Below are 27996 nucleotides of genomic sequence, written 5' to 3' on the forward strand. Positions count from 1 at the left end.
CCCCCTGATTGGCCCTGCTCTGTGCATGACAGGGGGGAGCTCCCCAACCCCCGATGGGCCCTGCTCTGTGCATGAGAGGGGGCAGCGCCCAACCCTCTGATTGGCCCTGCTCTGTGCGTGACAGGGGGCAGCGCCCCAACCCCCTAATTGGCCCTGCTCTGTGCATGACAGGGGGTGGCGCGGCAACCTCCCCATCGACCCTGCCTTGAGGTTGACAGGGGGCAGTGCCCCAACCCCCCAATCGGCCCCACCCTGAGCGTGACTGAGGGTGGCATCGCAACCTCCCAATCCGCCCTGCTCTGTGCATGACAGGGGGCGGCACCCCGACTCCCCAATCGGCCCTGCTCTGAGCCCGACCAGGGGCTGCACCTAGGGATTGGGCCTGCCCTCTGCCACCCGGGAGCAGGCCTAAGCCAGCAGGTCGTTATCTCCCGAGGGGTCCGAGACTGCAAGAGGGCACAGGCCAGGGTGAGGGACCCCCCCTCTCCCCCTACTGCACAAATTTTTGTGCACCGGGCCTCTAGTTTATTTATAAAGCAGTTGGTGGGTCCAATTTGAATCTAATCTGGCCCTGGGCTATTATTTGCTGACCCTGGTCAGAGGTATAATCAGAGGCTTTTAGGAAGATACAACCCAAGCTCTTTCCTCCAATTTTAAATATAGTATGGAGGGGAAAGCGAACATGCAAAAAAATCATTTTAAAGGAACATAAGGAACAATAAATACAAGAAAAATTAACCAGTTTTTCTAATGAACTTGTCTATTTCAATGCTTACACAATGTATATGCAATAAGATTGAAAGGACAATTGTTAAAGCTGGTGCTGTATCTACTTGACAGCACCCTATAAAATAAGACTGAATCACACCTACAACGCATAGGGTTGTCATAAGAATTCAATGATATAACATTTGCAAAGTACTTAGCATGGTTCCTGACATAGGAGACAGAGTGAATATTAACTTCACTACAATCTTATTCTCAGGTAGAGGGTCTCACTTCAGAGTGAAGTAAAGGATCCCTATTCAGAACTCCTTGGGAGAACAGAATGCCATTAACTTGACCATTTTTCTCTGTCATTTCCTGTAGTTTCCTCTTAAGCCTGTGCTCATTGGGCAAAACCCACACCATCCTCATTAGATATCAAAGATCAGTGATCTGGGGGTTTGGGCTAATAGTGAATGCTTTTGAAAATCTGACCAGAAAAACCAATGAGCCTAAAAGTATGTAACAAACAGGCGAGTCTCAGAGAGAAGGCGGGGGTGTATGGGTGGATGAGAAGAAGAGATCAACCAAAGAACTTGTATACATATAAGCATAACCCATGGACACTGACAATAATGTATTAAAGACATGGTGGGGGCGGGGGGGTGAGGGAGCGGGTGCAGACAAGAAGGGGTCAATGAAGGGGAAAAGGGAATATCTGTAATACTTTCAATAATAACGATTTTTAAGAAAACCCAATGAGTCTTCTTATTCTGAAAATACTTATAGTTACAAAATCTGGCTATGAGACTGGAGTTCACAGATGCTATGAAACCCTCGCTTGGAGCCACCTAAGAACCCTTACCCTGAATTGTACGTTTTAACACATGCCCTGGGTGGTTTCCACCCTCTTACTATAAGGCCTCTGGCCTTGGAAACAAATGGCTTTACCTGTCTTGCGGTTCTTCGTGGTCCCTGGAGTTGTAGGAGCAGAGCTGAAAACCTTAGGTGGTGTTGGAACAGTGGTTGGAGCTAGAAATCAACATGAAAGCAAGGGTTAATCAAGCAGCAGGGAACAAGAGCTTTGTGCTGGGCCTTTACATCAAAATAACCAACCAGAGACTGTCCCCAAGCAAAAGTGGTCACTAATTTGCCCTGAACTATGACATCCTGTCCTTGGTTAATGAGATCCTTACAGGGGAGGGCTTGAAGAAAAGCCAAAGAAAACAGAGATAGCTCTATTGCAAGAATATAGACGAGGAGGTTCAGAGGGGATAAAGGATACCCAGGGTTAACACCGAAGCACTCTGAGAAGACCAACCACGCAAATCAGATTTATGTATCTTCGTCAATATCTCGGAGGTGGGGGAAATGTCTAGAGCCTGGACCTGTCTTTGTCCTCTCAGTGGGGAATGACTAAATTAATAGTTTCTAGTCCTAGAAAGTTAAAACTATATTAATTAATACATAGCATTCATTTCAGTCTTGAGGATACCCTCCAAAGAGACCTGCACCCTAAATGAGGATTGACTCACACCCACTAGCATAGATAAGAACACACAGACACTTTATATATTGGCTGGAAGGTGGACTAGACCACAGGTAGTATCTTTGTCTCTTTCCTGGGTCAGATAGGGTGTTGGATTCCAAACCACTTACGGAAGGTCTCAGAGCTACCCAGAGAGTGCTGACATTAGAATTAAGCTCAAACCCAGTGCCTATCAATGAAGCCTGATTCAAGAATGTGTACATTCTGCTCGCCAAGCACCTTTTTTTTTTTTTTTACAAGAAGCTTCCTTCAAACTCAACTCTACTAACTATAAAAGACACCCCTAGAGCACTGGTTCTCAACCTTCTGGCCCTTTAAATACAGTTCCTCATTTTGTGACCCAACCATAAAATTATTTTCGTTGCTACTTCTTAACTGTAATGTTGCTACTGTTATGAATCGTAATGTAAATATCTGATATGCAGGATGGTCTGAGGTGACCCATGTGAAAGGGTCATTTGACCGCCAAAGGGGTCGCGACCCACAGGTTGAGAACCACTGCAGAGTAGACAATTGGTTTGATTAAAGGAGCATAAGGAACAATAAAGAAGAAGAAGGTAGGGCAGAGTGTGGGGGTGGGACTATATATGCTTATGCAATATATATGCAACATGATTGAGTTGGTAAATGTCAAAGTTAGTAATGTATCTAGTTGACAATCTCTTATACAATACTGTCTACTTTATACATTTGAAAATCTCCATTTTAGATTTAAAATGTTAAGAAAGGTCATGTTATAAATTTTCAATGACATCATCTCAGAGAAAAAGTAAGGTTGTTTACCTTGAATAAATTCAGTTTGAGAAAAATGTTCACTTCATATCCCTATGGAGCTGTGAATGCCTCTTCACGAACTAACCAGCATTTTTGAAGCACTGCAGACTGGGAAGGCCCTCTAGCCTATGCTCTTGACTCTAGATTCTTTTAACACTTCATTCTACACAAGTAAGTAATTCTATTTCCCCAAAGTTATTAAAAAACAGGATTGTAGGAACCTTCTCTTTCTTTCTTAAAGGAAGAGAATATCATTACCAAACAGTAAACATCTCAGTTCATGCACATGAAGTGATCACAGGAAGACAAACTCACCTGGCTTTATCTCCAAAAATATATTCCCCCCTTTATAATTAAAAAACCCACTGTACTCAATACGGCAACAATAGGTGCCAGTGTCAGACAGGGCTGCATTCTGTATGGTTAGAGACACATCCCCTCTGGAAATGATTCCATTCATCCTATAACGTTTGTCCTTCTCATAGGTGACACGGTAGCCATCGGTCGATATGAGTGTATTTGAGCATTTGGATAAAGGGCAAGGCCCTCGGCCCCAGCACATGGGTGCGATTTCACCAGCTGTTGAGTAGGTACACGGTAGCGTGACAGACTGTCCCACCACTCCAGTCACGCGTGTCTGAGAAACAACAACATCTGCCAATAAAAACAAAACTGAGTGTGAGGCTCAACATTTTAATTTTATATTTATATCCACTTCTCTTTACATGGTGTATTTCATTTGTAATCATGTGACTTTAATATTGAATCTAAATTTTTTATGTTTTACTTTTTACATCTTTATCAGCATTTTGATAGTTGTAAATAACACATAATTTAAACTTATTTCTTTTTTTCTTGTTGTTAATCCTCACCCAAGGATATTTTTCCATTGATTTTTAGAAGAGTGGAAGAGAGTGGGGAGACAGAGAGAGAGAAATATTAATGTGAGAAACACACATTGACTGGTTGGCTCATGCATGAGCCCTGACTATGGCTGGGATTGAGCCTGCAACCAAGATACATGCCCTTGACCAGAATCAAATCTTGGATCCTTCAATCCATGAGCTGACACTCTACCCACTGAGCCAAACTGACTAGAGCTAAACTTATTTCTGTATTTGGAATTGTTTCCCAATAGGATAAACTTCTAAAATAGAAATTACCAGGACAAAGAGCAGAAATATTTTTATCAAATTAATTTCCAAAATGTTTGAACCAAATGACTGTCAATACTGGGGATTGAGCCCAAAAACCGGGCTGATGAACATATGTATTTTAAATAAATAAATCAAGTATTATTAGGCCCTGGCAAGGTAGCTTGGGTCGTTAGAGCAACATCAGTATGACAAGGTTGTGGGTGTGATCCCCAGTTAGTGCACATACAAGAATCAACCAATGGCCCTGACCGGTTTGGCTCAGTGGATACAGCATCCGCCTGCGAACTGAAGGGTCCCAGGTTTGATTCTGGTCAAGGGCATGTACCTTGGTTGTAGGCACATCCCCAGTGGGGAGTGTGCAGGAGGCAGCTGATCAATGTTTCTCTCTCATCGATGTTTCTAACTCTCTGTCCCTCTCCCTTCCTCTCTGTAAAAAATCAATAAAATATATTTTTTCAAAAAAGTATCAACCAATGAATGCATAAGTAAGTAGAATAACAAATCAACAATTTTAATCAAAAATTTAAATATAAAAATAATAAATAAAGTATTGTTGCCTTATAGGCAGAAGTCTAATAAACTTTCAGGAATCCATTTTTAGAAAATAGGTTTCTAATGGTTCCAGAAGAGCCAAGGCTGATCATGCTCTTGAGGATGGTCCAAAACAATCCAAGTAGAAATCATTCTCATAAGTAGATGACAGCTGGCACTTGAGCGAGGCCCACTTCCCATGGTGAACCCACAGAACTGGGCAACATTCAATCAAGTACTAAATTAAGCCACTTAAAAACAAAAACTCTCTCCAGTGCTAGTGGCATTAAAACCCCATATTGTCGCCCGCCAGGTGTGGCTCAGTGGTTGAGCATCAGTCTATGAACCAGGAAGTCAAGGGCCAATTTCAAGTCAGGACACAAGCAGGAATGCAGGCTCAATCCCCAGTAGGGGGAGTGCAGTAGGCATCCTATCAATGATTCTCTCTCATCATTAATGTTTCTATCTCTCTCTCCCACTCCCTTCCTCTCTCTCTGAAATCAATAAAAATATACATATTTTTAAACCCTATATTGTCAAATGTAGTCAAGTTGGTCCTTAAATAAAATCTGAGATGTACTAATTAATCTTATTTTTTTTATTTTAAGTTATAATTGATATACAGTATTGTATTAGTTGAAAGTGTACAACATAGTGATTAGACATTTATATAACTTGTGAAGTGATCACCCAATAAGTCTAGTACCCATTTCACACCATTCATAATTATGAAAATACTAGGGGCCTGGTGCACAGGATTCATGCACTGGTAGGGGGGGCGTGGCCTGTAGGGATCAGCCCACTGTAGGAGCACCACTCATCCCGGTCAGCTGAGCAGTGCTCCCACTATGGGAGCACAGTGACCACCAGGGAGGCAGCCCCTGTGTTGAGCATCTGCCCCCTGGGGAACAGTGCACATCATAGCGACAGGTCGATTGGTCATTCTACTTGTTCCGCAGTTCAGTTGCTGGTCTTTTATTACAGTGGAGCCTTGACTTACTAGTGTCCCGAGTTTTTTGAGATACCAGCTGTCTCTCAGCCGATTTTTTGCATTGAGTTGACAGAGTAATTTGAGTTAATGAGCCTCTTAACAGCTCCTTAACGAGCTCGGTCTCAGAACGAATTAAACTCGTAAGTCAAGGCCCCACTGTATAAGATTATTGACTGTATTTCCTATGCTGTACTTTACATAACCCAACTAATCAGCTAGGTTTGGACTGCGAGTTTCAAAACGCTCTGGGAATAAAATGCTGATAGTTATGTAAAATAGGAGTCTATTTTTTTCACTGGATTTTTATAATATTTGATTATGCCTAACATCATTTGTAGATTACAAATACAGCATGCTAACATAAAAATTTAGTATGGAAGTATAATTTAAATGAACTTTTCCCCATAATCACATCACATCTGATGATTATTATTTTTAAATTTAGGTTGTGTCTATTCCTAACATTTTCTCTATCTCATAGAATGTTTTGAATTAAAATATAGGGTGTCCCAAAAAATGTATACACACAATTTGAATAATTATAAAGACAGTATTTATTTCAATACATTTCATTTTCAAAAATCAGCTATTAGCTATTAAAAGTCTGTATAAATATTTTGGGACACCCTATATATTATTTTTACTTTTTTAAAGATTTTTTATTGATTTTTAGAGAGAAAATAAGGGAGAGAGAGGAAGAGGACGAGAGAGAGAAAGAGAGACATTGATGTGAGAGTGAGACATTGATAGACTGTTTCTATATGCCCCCTACTTGGGATCCAGCCAGAAACCTGGGCATGTGCCCTGACTGGGAATTGAACCAGAGACCTTTTGGTGCATGGGGAGATGCCCAACCAACTGAGCCATGCTGGTCAGGCCATATTATATTTTTAAAAGAAATATTTGCATGTGATTAAAAACACACACAAAAATTTACAAAATAAAAGACTGGTCTCTTTTCCATTCTATCCCCAAGTCTTCTTTCCATTTCCTCCTACACCATGAAAACGCTGGTACTATTTCTTACAAAAATGTGAAAAGTCCATGTATACCCAACTACCTACCCACCTCCTCTTTCTTAAAAAGAAATGGCAGCATACAACAAAATGTTATACTTAGCCTTAGATTTTGTGATTCATACCAATTAAGGAATTACTTTGGAGTAAGATTTCAGCCTGGTTCTTTGCTCACTAGTTGACCCATTACTTGCCAACAGAGTCCAAGCACATCCATCTTCCTCCCCCACACCCACACACGCCCTGCACTGCCTCATGCCCAGGCCTTCCAAACCCCAGCCCACCTATCACTTACCTGCCCAAAGTAGTATGAGGCTGGGGAAGGCTACCCAAGGAGGCATGATGGTATCAACCTAAAGGGAAGAGAAAAGAGAAAATGGACTGTTTGCTGTGCCCCCAACAGATGTATGGGGACACATCTTAATTCTCAGATTGCAACTTTTCCTTTCACCCTAACTGCATGCATCACATGAGCCTACCCTGCTATGGATGGGAGACCACATACAATGGCTTCAGGTCTCTGTTAGCTCAGGGTGGCTGAGAGCTCTGTACCTCCGACAGACAGGCAAAGCTGCCCTTGGAAGTAGCCCCTTATTTCCCAGCTCCTTTTCCACATGTAAAGTCCACACTGACTCCCGATGCTCAGAGAGATTAGGGAGGAAACAGGAAGGAAACGAGAGCCAGGCTCAGTGGGGGGGACACCAGAGCAAAGACCAGTCCTCCAATGGTCCTGATGCACTTACCCTTGGGCTCTGAGATGACCGTCTACTGGCCCTTTGGTGAGTAGAGGGTACGTCTTGCCTTGTGGCCACAATGGCTAGTCCCTAGCCTCAGTTATATTGCCAAGTTATCTATTAACAAGGATTAAGTCAGAATGTGAATCACTGTGTTTCATCACTCATGCTACAGGAAGCAACGACTCAGACTGCATTTTATTGAAGGATGTCAGGAGAACATTTCAGAAAGCAGAATGTGGACCAGCCTGGTGCTCATAGACACAGACTCAGAGAAAAGCCCCAAAACTGAAAGTCTACCGTCATAAATGGGGGGCAGAGAGAGGCTGGCAAACGAAGCAGCCACTCCAATCTGGCAACTAGCAGTTTAGTAAGAAAAACTCACATGCAAGCTTCTTCTCCGGTGACTGCAAGACCAAATGGATGCCCACACTCCTTCACGGGGCACAAATAATTGTATGAAGTAAAGGGTGGGGACAGTCATAGATACTATTCATGAAATGCTACCAGCTATTGGAAATTACTTTACATGCTTGACAAGGAGAGGACAAAGACCTGTTCCAAGAACTGGTGCAGAGCAGGAGGCAAAGAAAGTGTACCAATTAATGCAGAATGAATGATCGATTATGATCAATCAAAGGAACGTTTGTGGAAAGCAGCCTCCATTCTGGCCTCAACCAGTTTGTGGGACAAACAGAAGTCACATCATGGAACAGTCTCTCCTCACACTCCACCCCTCATGACCGGCTCTTACACTCCCATGCCTCCTCCCTTCTGCAAGGTGACCTACAGGTCAGCAGGGACTTCAGTGGCAGGGAGGTAGCTCAGTTATTGCTAATTGACTGCATTGAAGACACAGTTCTCAATAACAGTGCAGACATGTACAAGGAAAGAGACAAATTAAAAGAAGCAGCCCAAGTATTAATAACAATGTTTTTCATTATGCTCTCCCAGGCCCTAAACCAGTTGGTTAGTAAGTCTGGTACTAACAAAAAAAGAAATATTAGCAGATGGATTGAGTATAAAAACACAGCATTCAGTTTGGATAATGAATGCTTCCCCCAACCACTATACTTCCCATAAGTGGATACCACAAGAAGAGCAGATCTAAGGTCAGAAAGACAAATATTTGGTAGGGACTTGAATTGGGAGATCTTCTCCTTCTTTGAGAATTACACTTGCAGCCTAGCCAGGCTGTGTAAACCACATGTTGTGCAGCAGGAAGTTGTGCTCCCTGGGGTCAGTAAGGGGATAGGAGAGGGAATATGCCAGAAGAGGATCCATTCTTTCCTCTTTTGACGGTGCACATACCAGTCCATGTATAGTGTATCTCCATGCATGGGTCCCAGTGGCATTAGAATGACAGGGTCCCAGAGACTAAGCAGTTCTTCCACATTCAAGAATGTGAAGACCTATCCTGGTGGAAAATCCCATTGTAGAGTCTATAAATGGTTCCTGTTCCAGGGATAAAGGGCTGGGTGCCCTCATTATCATAACTCCTTGGCCCATGGCAAGTTTAGGGCCTATTGCTGTGCCCTTTGTTTTCTACACCTTTATTTTAACACAAAGAACAAAACCCTGATTTTCTTTCAGTTTACTTTTTTTAAAATATATTTTTATTGATTTCAGAGAGGAAGGGAGAGAAAACGAGAGGCAGAAACATCAATTATGGGAGAGAATCATTGATTGGCTGACTGCTGCTTGTTCCTATTGGAAATTGAGCTCATAACCCTGGCACGTGCCCTGACCTGGAATAGAACCGAGACCTCCTGGTTCATAGAACAGCACTCAATCACTGAGCCACACCCACTGGGCTGTATCAGTTTACTTTTGGTATTTTAAGTCCATCAAATTAGCCATGGCCAGATAACTCAGTTGGTTAGAGCCCAGGAAGCCAATGTTGCCGGTTCCATACAAGAATCAACCAATGAATGCATAAATAAGTTGAATAACAAACTGATGTTTCTCTCTCTCACTCAAATCAATAACAAAAAAATTAAAATAATAAATCCACTTAATTAAATCTATTCTAATTTTAGAATGCTTAACCAGGTCAGGACAATGGGCCTATACCAAGGACCAGCACATAGGAGCAAGCAAGGAAGGGGTGCTCTTTTATGTCAGAATGAACATCAATTGTAATCAGACAGCCTCTAATGGGGGTGTTGTGGAAGGCAACCTCTGATCCAGCCCAAGTCCAGCTCATGGGAGAGGTAGCCGTCACATCAAGAAATAGTTTCCTCCACACTTGGGTTCAGATCCCAGCTCTGCCACTTAGGAAGCTGGGTATCTCTGTGAGTTACTAAGTTGAGCCAAGCCTTGATTTCCTTATTGCTTCAATGGGGCCAAAAATACTTGTTCTATCTCCCTTAAAGGATTGTTGTAATGAACAGAAGTCTGTGGGTGAACTCAAAACTAAACCTAAATATGCATGAATACTACAGCCTCCATTTCTGGAGAATTTACTGTGTCATGAGCTCTGTGCATTTACTTCACCCTCAGGCAGCTGCTGTTATTAACCCATTCTTGGAGGAGGAAGCTGAGGTTTGGAAAGGTTTAGTGAGCCTAGATACTCACTTTCCCTTTATGCTTTGTCTTTAAATACTTATAATAGACACTATTGACCCTACCTCAACCACCACCAAAGGTTAGGAGACATATTCTGAAATGTTTCACATACAAACAGGTCATGCCTTATTTATTTGGGAGGCAAAAGATTTTATGACCAGCCCTAGCCCATGAGGCTCAGTTGGTTGGAGCAACAACCTGTGCACCAAAAGGTGGAGGGTTCTGTTCCAGGGCAGGGTGTATCCAGGTTGCACGTTTGATCCCCAGTTGAGGTGTGTGTGCAGCAGGCAACTGATCGATGTTCTCTTTCACATCAATGTTTCTTTCTCTCTGTCTCTTACTCTCTCTCCTTCTGTTCTCTCCCCCTTCCTCTCTCTAAAATCAAAAAAATAAAATTAAAATGTCTTTATTAGTTTTGTTATACTCTGGGACTCTGCCATAGCCCAGTAGGTCAGTGATAAGGATTTTCTAATTTAATTCAACTCTTCCACAGTTTTTACTATTATATTGAGGCTGACAAATATACTAAGAATAAAAATGTCCAGGATTGTACAATCAGATAGAGACACAGGTAAAGTAAACATTTAACTAATAAAATTGTGCAGAATGATAAATGCCAAATATAATTAGACCATGTCACTCCCCCACTTACAACCCTCCCGTGGCTCTTTCAGAAAAAAATAAAAAATCCTAACTCCTAACCTAGATGCAAAGGCCCAGTGATCTGATCTCTGCCCAACTCTCAGATTTTTCTATTATCTCTTCCCTGTCCATGGGGCTCCAGCGACTCGTGGTTCTTTCAAATGCATCCCTACTTTAGTACCTTCTTACTGGTGGTGCTCTCTGCCTAGATCCCCATTCCTTTAACTCACCATTTCCAGATTTTTCTTTTTCATTCCTGTTCTCTGCTAACATGTCACCTCAGATATTTCTCATCACTCTGTTTTGTTTTCTACACTGCATTTGTTACCTCCTTTTCTATGATTTGTGTTGTGCGTGTGTGTGTGTGTGATAGCTGGTTTGGCATAGTGGATAGAGCATCAGCCTGCAGACCAAAGGGTCCCAGTTCCATTCCAGTAAAGGGCTCTGCAACCTTGGTTTCAGGCTCCTCTCAGGCCCCAGACCTGATTGGGGCTCGGGCAGGAGGCAACCAATCAATGTGATTCTCTCACATTGATGTTTCTCTCTGTCTTTCCCGCTCTCTTGCACTCTCCCTAAAAATCAATGGAAAAGATCCTTGTGTGAGGATTGACAACAACAACAAAAATGTGGTTAGTATAAATGAGGAAGTTAATTTTTTTCATTTAATTTAATTTTAATTAATTTAAATTTAGGGAGCATTTGAGATCTTTCTCCCCAGCATCTGTTGTCAATTTGGCTCAAATCAAAACTTATAAAATTTTAAATAAATTAATTTTCATTTAAATAGCCATACATGGAAATAAAATAAATTTTAAAAGAAAAAAAAAGCCACACCTGGCTATTGTGTATGCTCAATACACACATGTTCATTTCCATTTCCATATTTTATAATACCCACTTCAGCCCTGGCTGGTTTGGCTCAATGGATAGTGTTGGCCTGTGGACTGAAGGGTCCCGGGTTTGATTCCAGACAAGGGCACATGTCTGGGCTGCAGGCTCGATTCCCAGTGAGGGGCATGCAGGAGGCAGCCAATCAATGATTCTCTCATCATTGATGTTTCTATCTCTCTATCCCTCTCCCTTCCTCTCTGAATTGAATGAATAAATAAATAAATAAATAAATAAATAACAAGAATAACTGTATATAATCCCCACTTCACAGATGAAGAGAGGCTGAGCAAAGGAATGTGTCAGCTCTAAAGTCACACAGCCTCCAAGTAAGCCTAAATATGCAGGTCTTCCTCACTGAAGTTGCCCAGGAGAAGCTTAAACAACTGAGATGTATAAGCCATGAATCCATTTACATGAGACTCTATCTCCCAAGTAATTCAAAGAACTCTAGTTTTGTGAATTTTACCAAATTTTTAAATAGATTTTTAAATTATAATTGACACAAAAGACTATATATTCATTTCAGGTATACAACAGAGTGATTAGACATACAAACCTTACAAAGTTATCCCCATGATAAGTCTAGGACCCGTGTGACACCATACATAATTATTCCAATATTATTGACCACATTCCCTCTGCTGTACTTTACATCCCTGTTACTTATTTTATAACTGGCTGATTGTACTTTTTCATTCCCTTCATCTTTTACACCCCCCACCTCCCCCACCCCCATCAGGTACCCACCAATTCGTTCTCTGTATGTATGAGCTTGTTTCCATTTAGTTTTCTTTGTCCTTGTTTTTACATTCCACATATAACTGAAAACTGATGGTCTTTTTCTTTCTCTGTCTGCCTTTTGTCACTTAGCGTACTATCCTCTAGGTCCATTTTGTCACAAAAGGCAAGATTTCATTCTTTTTATGGCTGAGTAGTATTCCATTGTATATATGAACCACATCCTCTTTATCCATTTGTCTATCAATGAACATTTAGGTTGCTTCCATATCTTGGCTATTGTAAATAATGCTGCAGTGAACATAGGGTTGTATATGTCTTTTTGAATTAGTGTTTTGAGTTTCTTTGGATAAATACCCAAAAATGAAATTGCTGAGTTCTTCTTTGTTTCTTATTAATAGCCATTGTTTTAAAGTCTATTTTGTCTGATATAAGTATTACTACCCCAGCTTTTTTCTTTATTTGTTTCTATTTGGGGTTGGGTGGGGCAGGGTCTCAGGGAAAAGCCAGAGCAGGTCAGGCAGTGTAGGCCAAGTTAATGGAGAGAGAGATTTTGTACCTGCCTGCTCAGGGCCAGCTGGATGGGAGAACTCAACAAAGGGACAGTAGTACCCAGCAGAGCTTCTGTCCCCTGAGAGAGTTCCTACCAATCCCTGCCCCTCTAGCCTGTGCCCTAAAGTTAGTCTATTGAGTTCCTCCCCTTAGGTCCCAGGCACTTCTGGAGCTGCTGCCTCTGTGCTGGAGCTTAGAGGGCGGGAGTTCATGTGAACCCTCTGCCTACAGTGCTAGGTCTCCTATAACCCTTCCTGCATCTCAGACATAATCCCCACTGGTGCCCAAAGCTGGATGCTACAGGAACTCTTGGCACAGGTGCCCCATGCTGTGGAGCCTGGAGGGGGTCAGACCTCTGACTCTTTACTGGGGACCTGTGAAGCCCAACTATCCCTCCCATTCATTCATTCATCACTACGCCAGGGGTATGGTCCCTGCCCAAACCACATATCCACCCTCTTACCTGTCGCTTTGAGGCACCTTCTTTACACCTTTAGTTAGAGAAATTCTGCTCAGCTAGTCTCAGGTGATTCTCTGTGATGGGTGTTCTATAATTCAGTTTTAATTCTGGTGTGCTCCTGGGAGAAGGCGGGTTCAAGATTTACCTCCTTGGCCAGCATGACTCCACCCCCCCACCACCACCCCACCCAGTATTTTCCCTAATTTCTATTGGCTTAAACATTGTTGTCCGAATGTGCAAGCAACTAAATTCGATTTTCTCTTCCGCATAAATTTCCAGAGGATTCCTTTCTAGCTCCTCTGATGCTTTGTCACCAATCCTTCCCCCAAGGGTTTTTATGGATAAAGACAACTTTCTTCCAGCATTCCATTCTTTATCTCTTTGCCACACCTTGACCTCAGACTGTTGGAAAGTATCTTTGAAAGTCAAACTTCTCCAGTCTGCCACAATCTCCTTACTAAATGTATCTACTTCCTAACTTAAATAGATTATAAGGAGATGTTAATGGACTGGAACCTTTGTTCTCTGCTAGGCTGTCTTTAAGATTCAGCACAGAGCTTGATTTTGGGTCAGACTCTGGAGCTGAACTGCCACGCAAATTTTGAGACTGTTTATATCTGTAGGGATCTTCAACTACTGGGGCCAACTCCTCAACTGATAATGAATAAATTGAGGGCCAAAAAGAGGACTCAAGGATGGGATCCACAGAAGACACACTGTGGGGCCGACACAGAAAGAAAGAAAGCCTAGAGTGCCTACTCCTACTCAACTATTCTTGTCACTCAACACACATTATTTCACCAAATATTCATTGAGCACCTAATGCTAAGCAATGGGGCATCTGATGGAAAGAAAAAGAAAAAAGCAAACCTTTTTACCCTCAAAAGTTTAGGTAAACAAGCTGCCACCTTTAATAAAAAATGAAGTAGATCCCTGGCTGTCATGGCTCAGTAGTTTGATCGTTGGTCTGCACACTGACAGGTCTCGGGTTCAATTCCTGGTCAAGGGCATGTACCTGAATTTCAGATTCAATCCTGGTGCTGGCCTGGTCAGGGTATGTGCGGGAGGCAACCAGTCAATGTGTCTCTCTCACATTAAAGTTTCCCTCTTCTCTCTCTCTCTCTGTCTCTCTCTCTCTCTCTTTCTCTCTCTCTCTCTTCTCTCTCTTTGTTTTTTGTTGGCTTTTTTTTTTGGGGGGGGGGCTCTGAAACCCAGGTATCCCTCCCATTCATTAATCACTACGCCCACCCCTTCCACTCTCTCTAAAAATCAATGGGAGGAAAAATATCCTCAGATGAGGATTGTTAAAAAATAAAATAAAAAAGGAAGTAGAGCTACACTGTGCCCCAATATAATTGATATAAATCTTTCCGATGTTAATAGCATGTCCATGGACACTCCGGGTTTTGAACTTGTGTATGACAAAAAATGTCAGAAAACTGGGAGGGGCAGCTGGGCTCCTCTCACAGCCATAGGGCAGTCCCTGTGCACCGTAGAATGTTTTCTAAGAAATCATGATAGTACCATGACTTTTCCTTCCTAAAACCAAAACAATGGGTGTTGTCTCCTTAGAAACATTGACAACATCGCATATTTGTTTTTGGATGAATACTTTCACTTGCAACCAGTGTGCCTTATTGTATGATCGCATGACCATGAGACATTTCCCCCACATTCAATTTTGGAAAGATGGCTGGGTCAAAGAGACTTAATAGCACTGGTATTTTGCTATTTATTATTATACAAAATACTGTAAAATATTTTCTGAAGGTGACCCAAACATAAAATAAGTATTTTTAAATTTATTATGTGTTGGTATCTTTATTCTTTGGTTAATCCTCACCCCAGGATATTTTTCCATTGATTTTATTTTATTTATTTATTTTTTTAGAGAGCGTGGAAGAAAGGAGGAGAGACATAGAGAAACATTAATGTGAGAGAGACACATTGATTGGTTGCCTCTCACATGCGCCCCATCTGTCCGGGGCTGGGATTGAGCCTGCAACTGAGGTATATGCCCTTTACCCACAATCGAACCCAGGACTCTTCAGTCTAAGGGGTGACACTCTTTCCACTGAGCCAAACCCACTAGAGTAATATGCATATTTAAACAAATCCCACCACCACCACCATACATGAATAGTTTAAATAATTAAAAAGGTTTTTTAAAAAAAGGTTTATAAAAAGCTCACTGCTTTCCCTGGGAAAAGAGAGTCACACCATAAGCAGAAGGAATTTCAGCAAGAACTAAGAAAAGAAAATCATTACTGTGAGTAAATGAGTAACTTGGAATGCCCTTAATAGTTGCAGTCAATGTAACTACAGAGGATCCAGAAGCCTGGAACTAACATTTCTGACTCATGCTGCTCTTTGCACAGGTTCCAGAAAAATCGGCCGAAATCTGAGCCATCCTTAAGCTTGAGAACTTTCCACCCTAATGGTGCAACTGTCCTTTTCCCCACTTCCCACTGAGTCCCAGAAAAGGTTGGTGGAAAATCTTAAAAATTACAGCTTTAGGGCATCTCAACTTATCTCCAGAAGGATCCACACTTTCTCAATAGAAATCTGGAGACAAAGTAATGTGGTTTAGTTTAATTTTTTTTAATTTAAATGAAAATGAAGTAGGTTTTTGTTATGTTGTTTTTTTCAGCCTGTAAAATACCTCATCTGGTTGCTTTTGCATATTAAAGGCAAAGGTGTATGTGAAGGTATTCGATAGCAAGCACAGAATATGCACCAAATAAATTTTAGCTTTGATAAAACTTTCTAAGAAAAAAATTGAAAATAAAATTTAAATTTAAATGGAAATAAGCTCGAGGGACACCCCGAAGTCAATTGCAGCACACCGTGCAGATGATGCAGGATCAGTCCTAGACCACGCACAATAAAGTTGGCCTGGATCTTTTTGCTGTGGCAGGGCCCTGCCTTCAGTTTATAAAAAATAACACAACACCTGTGCAGCACCATAAAGGGAAGTACAAACGAGGAACCACTTGAAATTTCTGCTTCCAGAATTTCAAACCTAGAAAAAGGAAAGACAGATAAACCATAGTAATACCTTACTTTTTCAGTCTCAAAAGATAAAGGGGCCCCTCTTTTCGCAGCCCATGAGTCTCTTAGGCAGAGCTCTGGGAGAGAGAAAAAACCCTAACGCACTTCAATAAACAGATCATATATTCAATATTATTACACTGTGATTAAGTTACCACTTGTCATCTCCAGGGCACTGGTAGCAGCTTTTCGTTCCTCTTTCCGCCATCTGTCTCATTCCAAGTACTTGATGGAAAGTGGATCCCACTCAAGTTCACTGACAGCTTGCCCTTTAATTGACTTAACCTGTCCCAGTCTTCATATCTTTCTTTCTTTTTAAGTGAAAGAGAGTTTATTAGTGGAGCACTGTGACAGAGTGGCTACGCCACAGACAGAGCAGCCTTCGTTTCTTTATATGAAGTGGGGGGCAGGCAGGAAAACACTGCTGTAATGCTTAACCGTGCCTTTTCATTACAAAAGGAAATGGAGATCATGTAATGCTTACAGAATCACCTAAAAGGAAAAAGTGAAAGTCTGTATCTTGACCATTTGCTCCTGTGGGGTAAACGTATTCATTTGGGTACATTCTTCCAGATTTTTTTTTTTTAACACTGTCTAAGTCTATATAACGGCTTGTCTCATAGAGGGGAGCACCGGAATAGGTTAGACTTTGTTGCTGTAGCAAGCTCAAATTGTGTCAGACAGTGTCGATCATCTGCCACACCAGATTTTTTTTTAACCGGTGTCCCTTCACTTGAGGATAGAACCAGGGGACTGGAAACCATAGGCAACAAAGACCTGATACCAAGGGGCAGAGCCCTTTCCCTCTGCCTCCACATAGTTCTGGGACCAGGACAATGCGCCAGGTCTTAGCAAGAAGAGGAGGGTCGCCCAGACTTTTTTAAGGTAAAGAAAAAATGTCTATCACTTACATATACTATTCTAGAACATTCTTTTTAACTTATCAATAAAGCATTCCCCTCTGACAAATGGCACAAGCTTTGTCAGAATAAGGGTTTCATCTGCTTCCTCACTGTTCTATTCAAAGGGACTAAAATAGTACCTGACAAAGTAGATGCCATAAATGTTCACAGAATGAATAGATGGAATGAATTCTCCTGCAGTCAGACTAGAAGTTCTATGTGGTCAGAGATGTGTCTATTTGGTCTCTCTCTCTCTGGTCTCAGCATCAGATTACCTGGCACATAGTAAGCACTAATAAATATTTGTTAAATTAGCAAAACAGCTCAACAATGAAACCACCTAATTCTTCTTACCTGCCTCAGTGTGCTGATGGACCACAATAATCAACTATTCCCCTATCAATGGAAAGAGGTTTTTGCAAACATCATTGCAACGATTGTCCATGTATATACACCCTTGTTTAAAGATTTCTGTGGGGTAAGAATCTCCTTTGGAGGGAACGACTGATGTGGTCTAAGTGTCTTCTGAAGTCCCTTCCCTCCAGGTGACTAGCATCATGGCATGCAGCACAGCAGCAGGTTGGTCATCACCGAGGCAGGGGCAGTTTTCAGACAGTGATGGGTGCATATTGGTGATTGATTCCCTGTGTGCTGGGGAGGGCTCAGCAGAAAGGGGGAAATGGACAGGGAGGAACAGACTTCCAAGAGCCTGGCATGGGAGATGATGCAGAAACAACAGCCACTTTTGCCTACATAGCAACACAGATTGAGCTTAGGGTCTGTGAGTTCTTCAAGAAGTGAGGTGACTGCCCTGACCAGTTTGGCTCAGTGGATAGAGCGTCGGCCTGCAGACTGAAGGGTCCCAGGTTCGATTCCAGTCAAGGGCATGTACCTTGGTTGCGGGCATATCCCCAGTGGGGGGTGTGCAGGAGGCAGCTGATCGATGTTCCTCTCTCATTGATGTGTCTAACTCTCTATCCCTCTCCCTTCCTCGCTGTAAAATATCAACAAAATATATATTTTTTAAAAAAAAAAAAGAAGTGAGGTGACAGAGTTCTGTCTGAGTACTTCAATGGAAAGGCTTTCCAGAAAGCTTCCTTTCTAGGTATTTAAGATTTTCATTGCAAAGATATTTAGTAAATTTGTCTTATGTCTCACACAGAGGCAACAAGTAAGGAGGCAGAGCTAGTCTCCACAGTCTTGGAATGGGAGCTTAGGGACCACTGTCTTCCCACCAAGGGATCTGAGGCTGACTAGTACAGATTGCTGCAGCCCTTTGCCTTCCTTCCACCAGGAAACGGAATTAGCATCCCAGTCACTGCTTCTTCTTCTGTGAAAATATGGCCCTGGTTCTCTCCTTGAATGGAGAAGTTGGTCAGAGACGTTTCCCTCTGAGTTCACTCCAAGCAGAACTTGACAACATACACAAATGCACTTCCTTTTTCCCCAGGAGCTCCTGCCACACCACGGCTTGCTGGACCGGCTTCTTTGCTGAAGAAGGAGAGTGTAAGTTGGTATCTGTAGGAGAGCCTTCATTCAAAGAAACTTAAACGTTGAGACTCAAAGGAAACCTTCAAGGCCATCTAGTCTACTCCAGGAGTTTCTTCACCTTTTATGAGTCAACTTCTTTCTCTTTAATCAGTGGCCCCTTTAGACTTTCTGTACCAAAAAGGCATGCATATATCTTAGCATGGAATTCCCCCTATCCCTCCCCCTCCTCCCCGCTCCCCGCCCCTGCCCTTTTCAGGAGCTTCGTGGACACATCATGGGACTGAAATTCCTGGAATTCAGGAGACCCCACATTAAGAATTCCTACTTGACAGAGGAGCTCATTTGCGATCTAAAGCCCTGATTATCAGTCTCTGAGTTGAGGAACCTGTTGGCTGGAATGCAGAGGTAATGTAATAACGTGTCTGAATACTGGGTAGGTCATGGTTCAATCGTTTTGTGAGCTAATTACCTTCAGAAAATGGAAAAAGGATGCTGGGTAGCTGCAGGCAGAACCTGAAGGTCAGTCAGCTGACACATCTGACAGTTTTCGAAGAAGACGATACAAACTCAAAAATAAAGCTGGGGCCTGGCTAGTGTGGCTAATGGGTTGGAGTGTCATCCATGCACCTAAGGGCCATGGGTTCCATTCCCATTCAGGGCACATACCCAGGTTGTGGGTTCACTTCCTGGGGGCACAACCAACTGGTGTTTTATTTGTTGTTGTTGTTGTTTTTTCTCTCTCTTTGTCAGTCTCAGCCCTGGGAGAGTGACTTTTGTCTTAGAAACTTAGATGCCAAGGGTTCTTTACAAAAGGCAAGTGAGATCACAGACTGAAGAGTTTCTCCAAACCCATGGCCTTCTTCTGTCTTTCCTTCCTGCATTTTCCTGTCACCCACCTTTGTGCCATCAAATGCATTTTTCAATATATTTTTATTTGTTTCAGAGAGGAAGGGACAGGGAGAGAAACGTCAATGATAAGAGAGAATCATTCATCGACCGCCTCCTGCATGCCCCACACTGGGGATCAAGCCCACAACCTGGCATGTGCCCTTGACCAAAATTGAACTCGGGACCCTTCAGTTCGCAGGCCTATGCTGTATCCACTGAGCCAAACCAGCTAGGGCTCCGATACATTGAATACAAACCTCCAGCTTGTTCAGTGTGTGCACTTGCAGAGCATCACAGAGCTAGCAGTTACCCAAGAGATCACTGCCAACCTCTTCATTTATAGACAGAGAAACTGAGACCTGAGAAGCTTGATTTGCCCAAAACACAGGATTTCAAATGAGAATACAAGTCCCTAAGCTCCAGATTGTTCCACTACAAACTATGTTTCATGAACTTGATATTTTCCCTTGATATGTCTGCCCACATAAAAACTAATAACAACCAGCAAATGCCCATATTCAAGTGTAAGGCAGACTCAATTAACTATGGGCTCAGGGCTTATATTTGTGAAATAGCATGTGGTATGTGAATTATCTCTCAATAAAGCTGCTAAAAAACATTTTTTTTTTTCAGCTAAATTCTGACCAGGGCTCTCTCACTGGGCATTTGCTAGGGTCACTCTGCCAACTTCCTGCCCCTGACAGGACCGAGTTTACTGTTCTCTCTCTAAGAAGTCCTTTCTGCCTGCCAGGAAGAGTTCTAGAATTGAGTGCAGGCCTGCAGTGACTTCTGACCTTTAAAAAAATTACTGCAAACATTACGATGCCCCTCCTTGTATCTTCATCTTGTACTATCCAATTGTCATCCTCCAAGTACTTTTTTAGGCTTAGCAGATTCAGCATTTACCAGACAGAGCAAACTCCATCTCAGCAGTCCACAGTATAAAACAAAGAAGGTTACCTTAGCAGTGGTTCTCAACCTTCTGGCCCTTTAAATACAGTTCCTCATGTTGTGACCCAACCATAAAATTATTTTCGTTGCTACTTCATAACTGTAATGTTGCTACTGTTATGAATCGTAATGCAAATATCTGATATGCAGGATGGTCTTAGGCGACCCCTATGAAAGGGTCGTTCGACCTCCAAAGGGGTCGCGACCCACAGGTTGAGAACCGCTGTCTTAGAGCAAATCTCACAGGCCAAAGGGACTTTCTGCTTTGCTTATTTTTACAACTTGTGGAAGAAAACGTTTAGCCCTCAGGAAGCCCAGGGACAGTCAGCTAGACAGCTGCGGGCTGGCTTCCTGAGCTTTCAAACACGTGGCAGCGTCCATGTTTCCCTTCCCAGGGCAGCCACCAATAATGCTGTTGCCATGCAAGTCAGACACAGGAAAGATCTAGTCCCCTGGGTCAGCCCGCTGTCGATATTGTTTTAGTCTGTACCTTTTATGTTTTGCAGAGCTCTCTTCATACAGAACAAGGACACAAGTTCTCACCTTCCCTTGCCAAGTCCTTCCAGGTCAGTGGTTCTCCCTCTCAGCTACACATTGAAATCACCTTGGGGGCGGGGGGGGGGGGGCCTGTTCTCAGCTACACATTGAAATCATCTTGGAAGATTTTTTTAAAAAAAGACTCTTTCTGGCCCCACAGCTGAGATTCTGATTGACTTGGTCTGGGCATGCGTAGTTGGCCACGCTTCCCAGGTGATTCTAATGTACAGCCAAGGTTGCAAAGCACGGGTCTCAGCTAGTCATATGAAGAGAGTGGTTTCTATCTCATAAAAAGTTTTAAACACTCTTAGCTCTTCCTCCACCTCCTCTTCTCCAGCACCCATAGAACGGTTCTAGGAAACATTCTTTGAATTTATTCCCCAATTTTCATAGGTATGTACTAAGCACCTGCAATGTGTAAGCTGGGTGCTGAGAAACAGCAGACGCTTCCATCAAAGAGCTCAGTATACAAAGCGTCCTCAACCCACACATCTCTAATACAAAGCACTAAGTTATAGGGTCACTATAGAGTCACTATTTATGCTTGTAGTTTGGACAGACTCCATTTGACAAGCCTTTGCCCTGGCTCAGGGGCTGTGCCAGCCAGAAAAAATGAAGGGGAGTGTGTCTGTAATTCACCCAGATGTGCCCCACAGGCTAAGTAGGGCCCTGGCCTCATGCAGAATGACCCAAGCTAGGCAATAGCACCATTCCTGGCATATTTGTCTAGTGGCTAAAAAAGGCTCCACAGAAGTGTTCACAAGAGAAGATTAATTCTGGCTAGAGGGATGAGGTCCAGCAGGGCTTAAGAGGTGACATTTCGAATGAACCTTAAATATATGCCCAGTGAAAATACAGGAGACAAGCTTTCCCCAAAGATGGGTTGAGCTTCAGAGTGAGAGTGGACATTTGAGGAGTTTCTCTCCACTAGAGTACATCTGGGAGGGGTTGCATGAAGCAGGCAAGGGGAAAGTGGTGAGGAGCTTACTACGAACTAAGGTCTTTTACCCACTGGGAAGCAGTGGGAGAATTTTCAGTTAATATGGAACACAATCAGATCTTGGTTTTTTATTATTTTTTCTTATATTTTTTATTTCAGAGGAGAAGAGGGAGGGAGCAAGAGAGGGAGAGTAAGGGAGGGAGGGAGAAAGTGAGAAACATCTTTTATTATTTCATACATTTTTTATTTCAGAGGGGAAGAAGGAGGGAGCAAGAGAGTGAGAGCAAGGGAGGGAGGGAGAAAGTGAGAAACAACTATCTATATATACATAAGCCTAATATGCAAAGTGTCCCCTCGGGAGTTCAACCAACCAGGATTTCAATCGCTCACTATGATGTGAGCTGACCACCAGGTGCCGCGTGGAAGGAAGGCCCCAGCCGGCAGCCACTAAGGACCCTGCTCATGCACAAATTTCATGCGCTGGGCCTCTAGTCAATGAGAATCATTGATCAGCTGCCTCCTGCATGCCCCACACTGGGGATCGAGCCCACAATTTGGGCTTATGCCATGACCAGGAATAGACCCATGACCTCCTGGTTCATAGGTGGACACTCAAGCAGTAAGCCACAGCAGCAGGGCAGATCTTGTTTTTTTAGATTACACTGGAGGCTAGGGTGACAAAGGGCTCGGGGGACATTGGGTAAAGACATCAATAACCACCACACTCTGAAGTCAGAGCTCTAAAGGCCCTAAGGGAACTTTACAATTAGATTCCCAGGTATTCTAAGTCCCACATACACCACGCTGACATTTAGTAGTCAAGGCCGATAAGGCACCACCTTACACTTTGGTGGCTACCATTACCTTTTCTCTAGATCAGCGGTTCTCAACCCCTTTGGGGGTCGAACGACCCTTTCACAGGGGTCACCTAAATACATTCTGCATATCAGATATTTACATTACGATAACAGTAGCAAAATTAGTTATGAAGTAGCAACGAAAATAATTTTATGGTTGGGAAGGTTGAGAACCACTGCTCTAGATGAAGCCATGACTTTTTTCTATTTCCTCAGAAAAACTGATGTAATCAAGAGTCAAAGAGACAGTCTGGGGAGCGTATCTCCCGACCACTCAAAGCTGTTCAAACCCAACTGACCAAAGCTTTTGATTGGAGGAGAGCAAAAGACAAATTATCTCTTTACTTCCAGATAGCACGTTAATCAATGGTATCATAATTTGGTGGTGCATAGAATGTTTAACCCTTTACATGAAGTGTTTTGTTTCCTAAGAGTGGGACTCTTCTCAACAGATGTTTTCATAGGGCCCTTTGCATTCAGCCCCCGTGAGAAAGTGCCCATGTCTCCAGCTAATCTCTTTCCAAACCTCCTCACTCACTTTGCTGCAGCCACACTAGCTTGCCTATTTATTTGTTCATTCATTTGTTTGTCTTAAAGAATAGTTTGATTTTTAGAGGAGAAGGGGAAAAGAGAGAAACATCAATGTGCAATATACATAAGCTGCCTCCTGCATGTTGTCTTGAATTTAAAAGAAAAACGCTGTGGTTTGAACAAAAATGTATAACCCATATTAATCTCACCCTATTTGGGAAACCCAGTAGACAATGCTCAACAATATTATTTGCCCATATACTATAACCTTTATTCAGAGGTGCTATAATTTTCTAGAATTCTGTAGTTATATATAAAAAATGTTGCCTTCAAAAACAAGCATCCTGCCCTCCTAGGCCACTTTGATGTGGGTAGCACTGAACATCAAGTGTGAATTATTTCAAAATTAACTCAAATTGAAATTACTACCCAGCCTTGTGAACTATTCATGTCGAAATGTTTCTGATATGAAGAAAAAAAAGTTTCTGGTGGCTAAAAATATCCTTACCTTTTTTGGTTTTAGCTCTCTTGGCATTTGTGGAAAAGGAACAGCATTGGAATTAATGATATAAAAAAATCATCCTTCTAAAATAATTTTAATAATCAAAGTGGTTTGGGGACAATTTAGAATTCCAGTTGAAACTAGTAACACTCTCAAACAGCACTATTAGATTTGCACTTACTTTTCTAAGGCAGAGGCCTTTTGCCCTAACCTCTCCCTTTCTTTTGCCCTTTTATTTATCTCTGTATTGCATCATTCTAAAAGTTAGTTCAGAATCCCTGATGGTTGTCTATATGTGGCACAGATGTAGCAGAAGTGGCACACATGTGTTAAATCACATGGCCATTGATTTTCTCCACCTATTTACTTGCTCCACTCACCATTCTAGCTTCTTCTTTTAAAAGCCCCACCCTGGCCCCTTTTAAGTGCTTAAGCACTTAAAACCTCATATTTTCAGAGCCATGAACAAACAGATCTAATGGTGAAATCACACTATTTCCCCATGAAGGAAATAAAAATCTGTGTGCCTCCATAATTTGAAACCTTTGGAGGAACTTATGAAATGTAATGTTTTGATTGCAAGATTAAAAAAAAACACACACACACACAAGAGTTAATCATGAAATGCTTCCAAGTGAATTCATTTAAGTTCCAAATCGAATTTGCTGATTTTAAGTCCTATTCCCCTCCTTGTGACAGCTTTAGTAACCAACATATTGGTTCATTTCATGTCTACGCAATGAGAATTCTTGATGGATACAGGATTCATAAGATCTGTACAGAATATACAATTCTAAAGTGTTCAGTTCATATTTAGGAGAGGGCTCTGCTATGACCAGAAAAATTGAGCCAATTTTAATATAAAAAATTAAGACTAATTACCAATGAGGTTTGACTTCACACTGATGAGCTAAAGATACTCTAACCAACATCACAGACACATTGGAACACCATGAAATATTGACAGAAAAATAATCCTGGAGCTTAAAAGGACTGACATGGTGAGATCTGGTCAGTGCTTTCTGCAGTCAAAGGCCTAAAGGTCCTAGCACCGATGGGTCTTGATAAACGTTATAAAGATCGTTCTCAAAGCAGAGATTCTCATGTGGTTGGTAGCGCACTGATGTTCCATTTTGTGAAGTTCCGGTCAGAGGCTCTTTGCTACAAAAAGAATAACATGAGTAAGTGAAAAGCAGATCATTTCTAAATAATGAACAGCACGTTTGTCTATTTGCAACACTAGAGCCCCATTCACACAATATATTAAATGACTAGGAGATTCCAGAGTTGTAAATATTTTTTTTATTTAAAAGCCCCACCCTGGCCCCTTTTAAGTGCTTAAGCACTTAAAACCTCATATTTTCAGAGCCATGAACAAACAGATCTAATGGTGAAATCACACTATTTCCCCATGAAGGAAATAAAAATCTGTGTTCCTCCATAATTTGAAACCTTTGGAGGAACTTACCAAATGTAATGTCAGTCCGCAGGCCGACGCTCTATCCACTGAGCCAAACCGGTTTCGGCCAGAGTTGTTAAATATTAATTGTGGGGAAGTTTGTTTAATAAGCAAAATTGGAAAAAACCATCTAAGATGTATTCAGACTATTCTCATTCAAGACATCCATGTACTAAAATACATAAATCAAAAAATTAAGACAGGCCTGGTCGGCGTGGCTCAGTGGTTCATTGTCAACCTATGAACCAGAAGGTCACGGTTCGACTCCAGGTCAGGGCACATGCCGGGCTGTAGGCTTAATCCCCGGTGTGGGGCATGCAGGAGGCAACCCATTGATGATTTTCTCTCATCATTGGTGTTTCTCTCGCTTCCTCTCCCTCTCCCTTTCTTTCTGAAATCAATAAAAATATTTTTAAAATCTAAGACAATTATCAGACATCAAATGGAAGTACTAAATCAAGATGCATATTCACAAAGGTGGCTGTAAATATTAAGTTGTGGGGAAGTTTGTTTAATAAGCAAAATTGGAAAAAACCATCTAAGATGTATTCAGACTATTCTCATTCAAGACATCCATGTACTAGAATACATAAATCAAAAAATTAAGACAGGCCTGGTCAGCGTGCCTCAGTGGTTCATTGTCGACCTATGAACCAGGAGGTCACGGTTCGATTCCAGGTCAGGGCACATGCCGGGCTGTAGGCTTAATCCCCGGTGTGGGGCATGCAGGAGGCAACCCATTGATGATTTTCTCTCATCATTGGTGTTTCTCTCGCTTCCTCTCCCTCTCCCTTTCTTTCTGAAATCAATAAAAATATTTTTAAAATCTAAGACAATTATCAGACATCAAATGGAAGTACTAAATCAAGATGCATATTCACAAAGGTGGCTAATGAAATGGTTTTCCTGGTGTTTTTCCAACTGTGGATTGTGCTCTTTATAGAGGGTTATTAAATACAGGAAGTGGCCTACTTCCTGTATTTAAGATAAACAGAGAATACAAAATAGCAGAGCATAAAAGTAGTAAAATAGTGTGTACTGGATCATGGTGTCAAAAATATTACTGTGTCTTTATGGTCAAAATGTGAATGCCATGAGTTAGATGACTTTCATAACACATACACTCACACACCAAATGTATAAAAAGGTTATGTGTAGAGTTTTGATACAGCTGCTTTATAATTTGTACATAGTGATGGTTTTTATTACCTGATCCTGCCCAGAAATTATATGAAATGTAGAGTCTTCACTCAATTCAGATCATTAAAGGAACCAGGCATACATGTGAGAACCAATTTCGGTGTTAACAGCTGAAAATGAGTCAGTGTGAAATAGCTGCCCCAAACGTGTCATCATAAATGCTCTCTCTCTCCCCTTTTCTTTCTACCAACCCCAAGTAACCTGCTTCTTTTAATAGTTTGGGCTTTAAGCAAGGTCCCCTTAAAAGAGGACTTAAACTTTAACTGGGCAATAGGTTAGATTTACAAAATTGTATATCAAATGCCTATGAGGCCACATAACCAATGTAAAGCAGCAGAGCATGCTGGGTGTGGAACGACAGGGGATGGGGGACTGCTTCAGCCTGGAGTTGTCTTCCTCCAGATCTTTGCCAGTGGCCTCCTACTCCATCAGGCTCACTCACACAGCCCACTACCCTGGTCTACATTCCCCATGCTTTCTGCCTGGAAGCACTAAAAGGACCCTGGTGACTTGCTTCTGTGTTGTGTCTGTTTTGTTCATCTCTTTGGAATAGAATAGGCTTTCAGTAAGCAAAGCACTGAATGAAATCAAGAACAAACCAAACAACTCATCCAAATGTCATTTCATCAAACACTATTGTGATTTAGTTCTCTTGCTCTGAGAGCTTAGGGTTGGGGTGCTGTTTCCGTAGTAGTTTCAGGGAAATAGAGAAAGCTAAAAATATCATTGGAAGGTGTGGACAGTGATGGAGGCACTCATTGAACTAGAATTTTTAGGATCCAGGGTGTAAAATGGAGAGTTCAGGAGAAAGAGGAGAGGAACAGAGAGGATTTTTTCTTTATTTTATTAGAGTATGAACATCAAAAAGCATTGACACAAACCTTTCAAGCTTACCTTATATGAAACACCTTTCTTTTCCCACATAAATATTCTAAATTGGAAAGGAGTTGAAGAGAAAATAAAACATGTCAGCCAAAGAATTCATGAGACCTTTTCTAAAACATATATATTATTTCTACTATTACTTCATTTTCTTAATCCTTCCCTGAGGATATGTTGAGATTTTTTCATTGATTTTAGAGAAAAATTAAATTTAGAAGAATGGTTTTTAAAGGAGGAAAACAAAACTCAGATTACACTCTTCCCTATAAAATTTCAGGTAACTCCTTCTGACTCTGTAGGACCCAAATAAGCCCCGGTGTGCAAACTATCTCATGTTTATTAATGGTTTAGCAATGGTCTGCAAACTGCGGCTCGCGAGCCACATGCGGCTCTTTGGCCCCTTGAGTGTGGCTCTTCCACAAAATACCGACTTCTGCGCGTGGGCCACGGAGTTTCAATCGCACTGTACGTGCGTGCCCGCACGTGGTATTTTGTGG

General features: G+C 41.9%; 1 protein-coding gene across 1 annotated transcript in view; it reads right to left on the reverse strand.

Annotated features, from left to right (window-relative positions):
* LOC102244733 (hepatitis A virus cellular receptor 1 homolog) overlaps positions 1-27996 on the reverse strand; it is a 41600-nt gene that overhangs the window by 12500 nt on the left and 1104 nt on the right. The window contains exons 2-5 of the mRNA XM_014543155.1: positions 27512-27548; positions 7019-7076; positions 3344-3682; positions 1657-1737 (exon numbers count right to left, since the gene is read on the reverse strand). Coding sequence (XP_014398641.1) covers positions 1657-1737; positions 3344-3682; positions 7019-7076; positions 27512-27541 — 508 coding nt within the window. The 5' untranslated portion in view covers positions 27542-27548. The remainder of the gene's footprint in view (positions 1-1656; positions 1738-3343; positions 3683-7018; positions 7077-27511; positions 27549-27996) is intronic.

This window comes from Myotis brandtii, unplaced genomic scaffold (genome assembly GCF_000412655.1).
Source record: "Myotis brandtii unplaced genomic scaffold, ASM41265v1 scaffold32, whole genome shotgun sequence".
Classification (NCBI taxonomy): domain Eukaryota; kingdom Metazoa; phylum Chordata; class Mammalia; order Chiroptera; family Vespertilionidae; genus Myotis; species Myotis brandtii.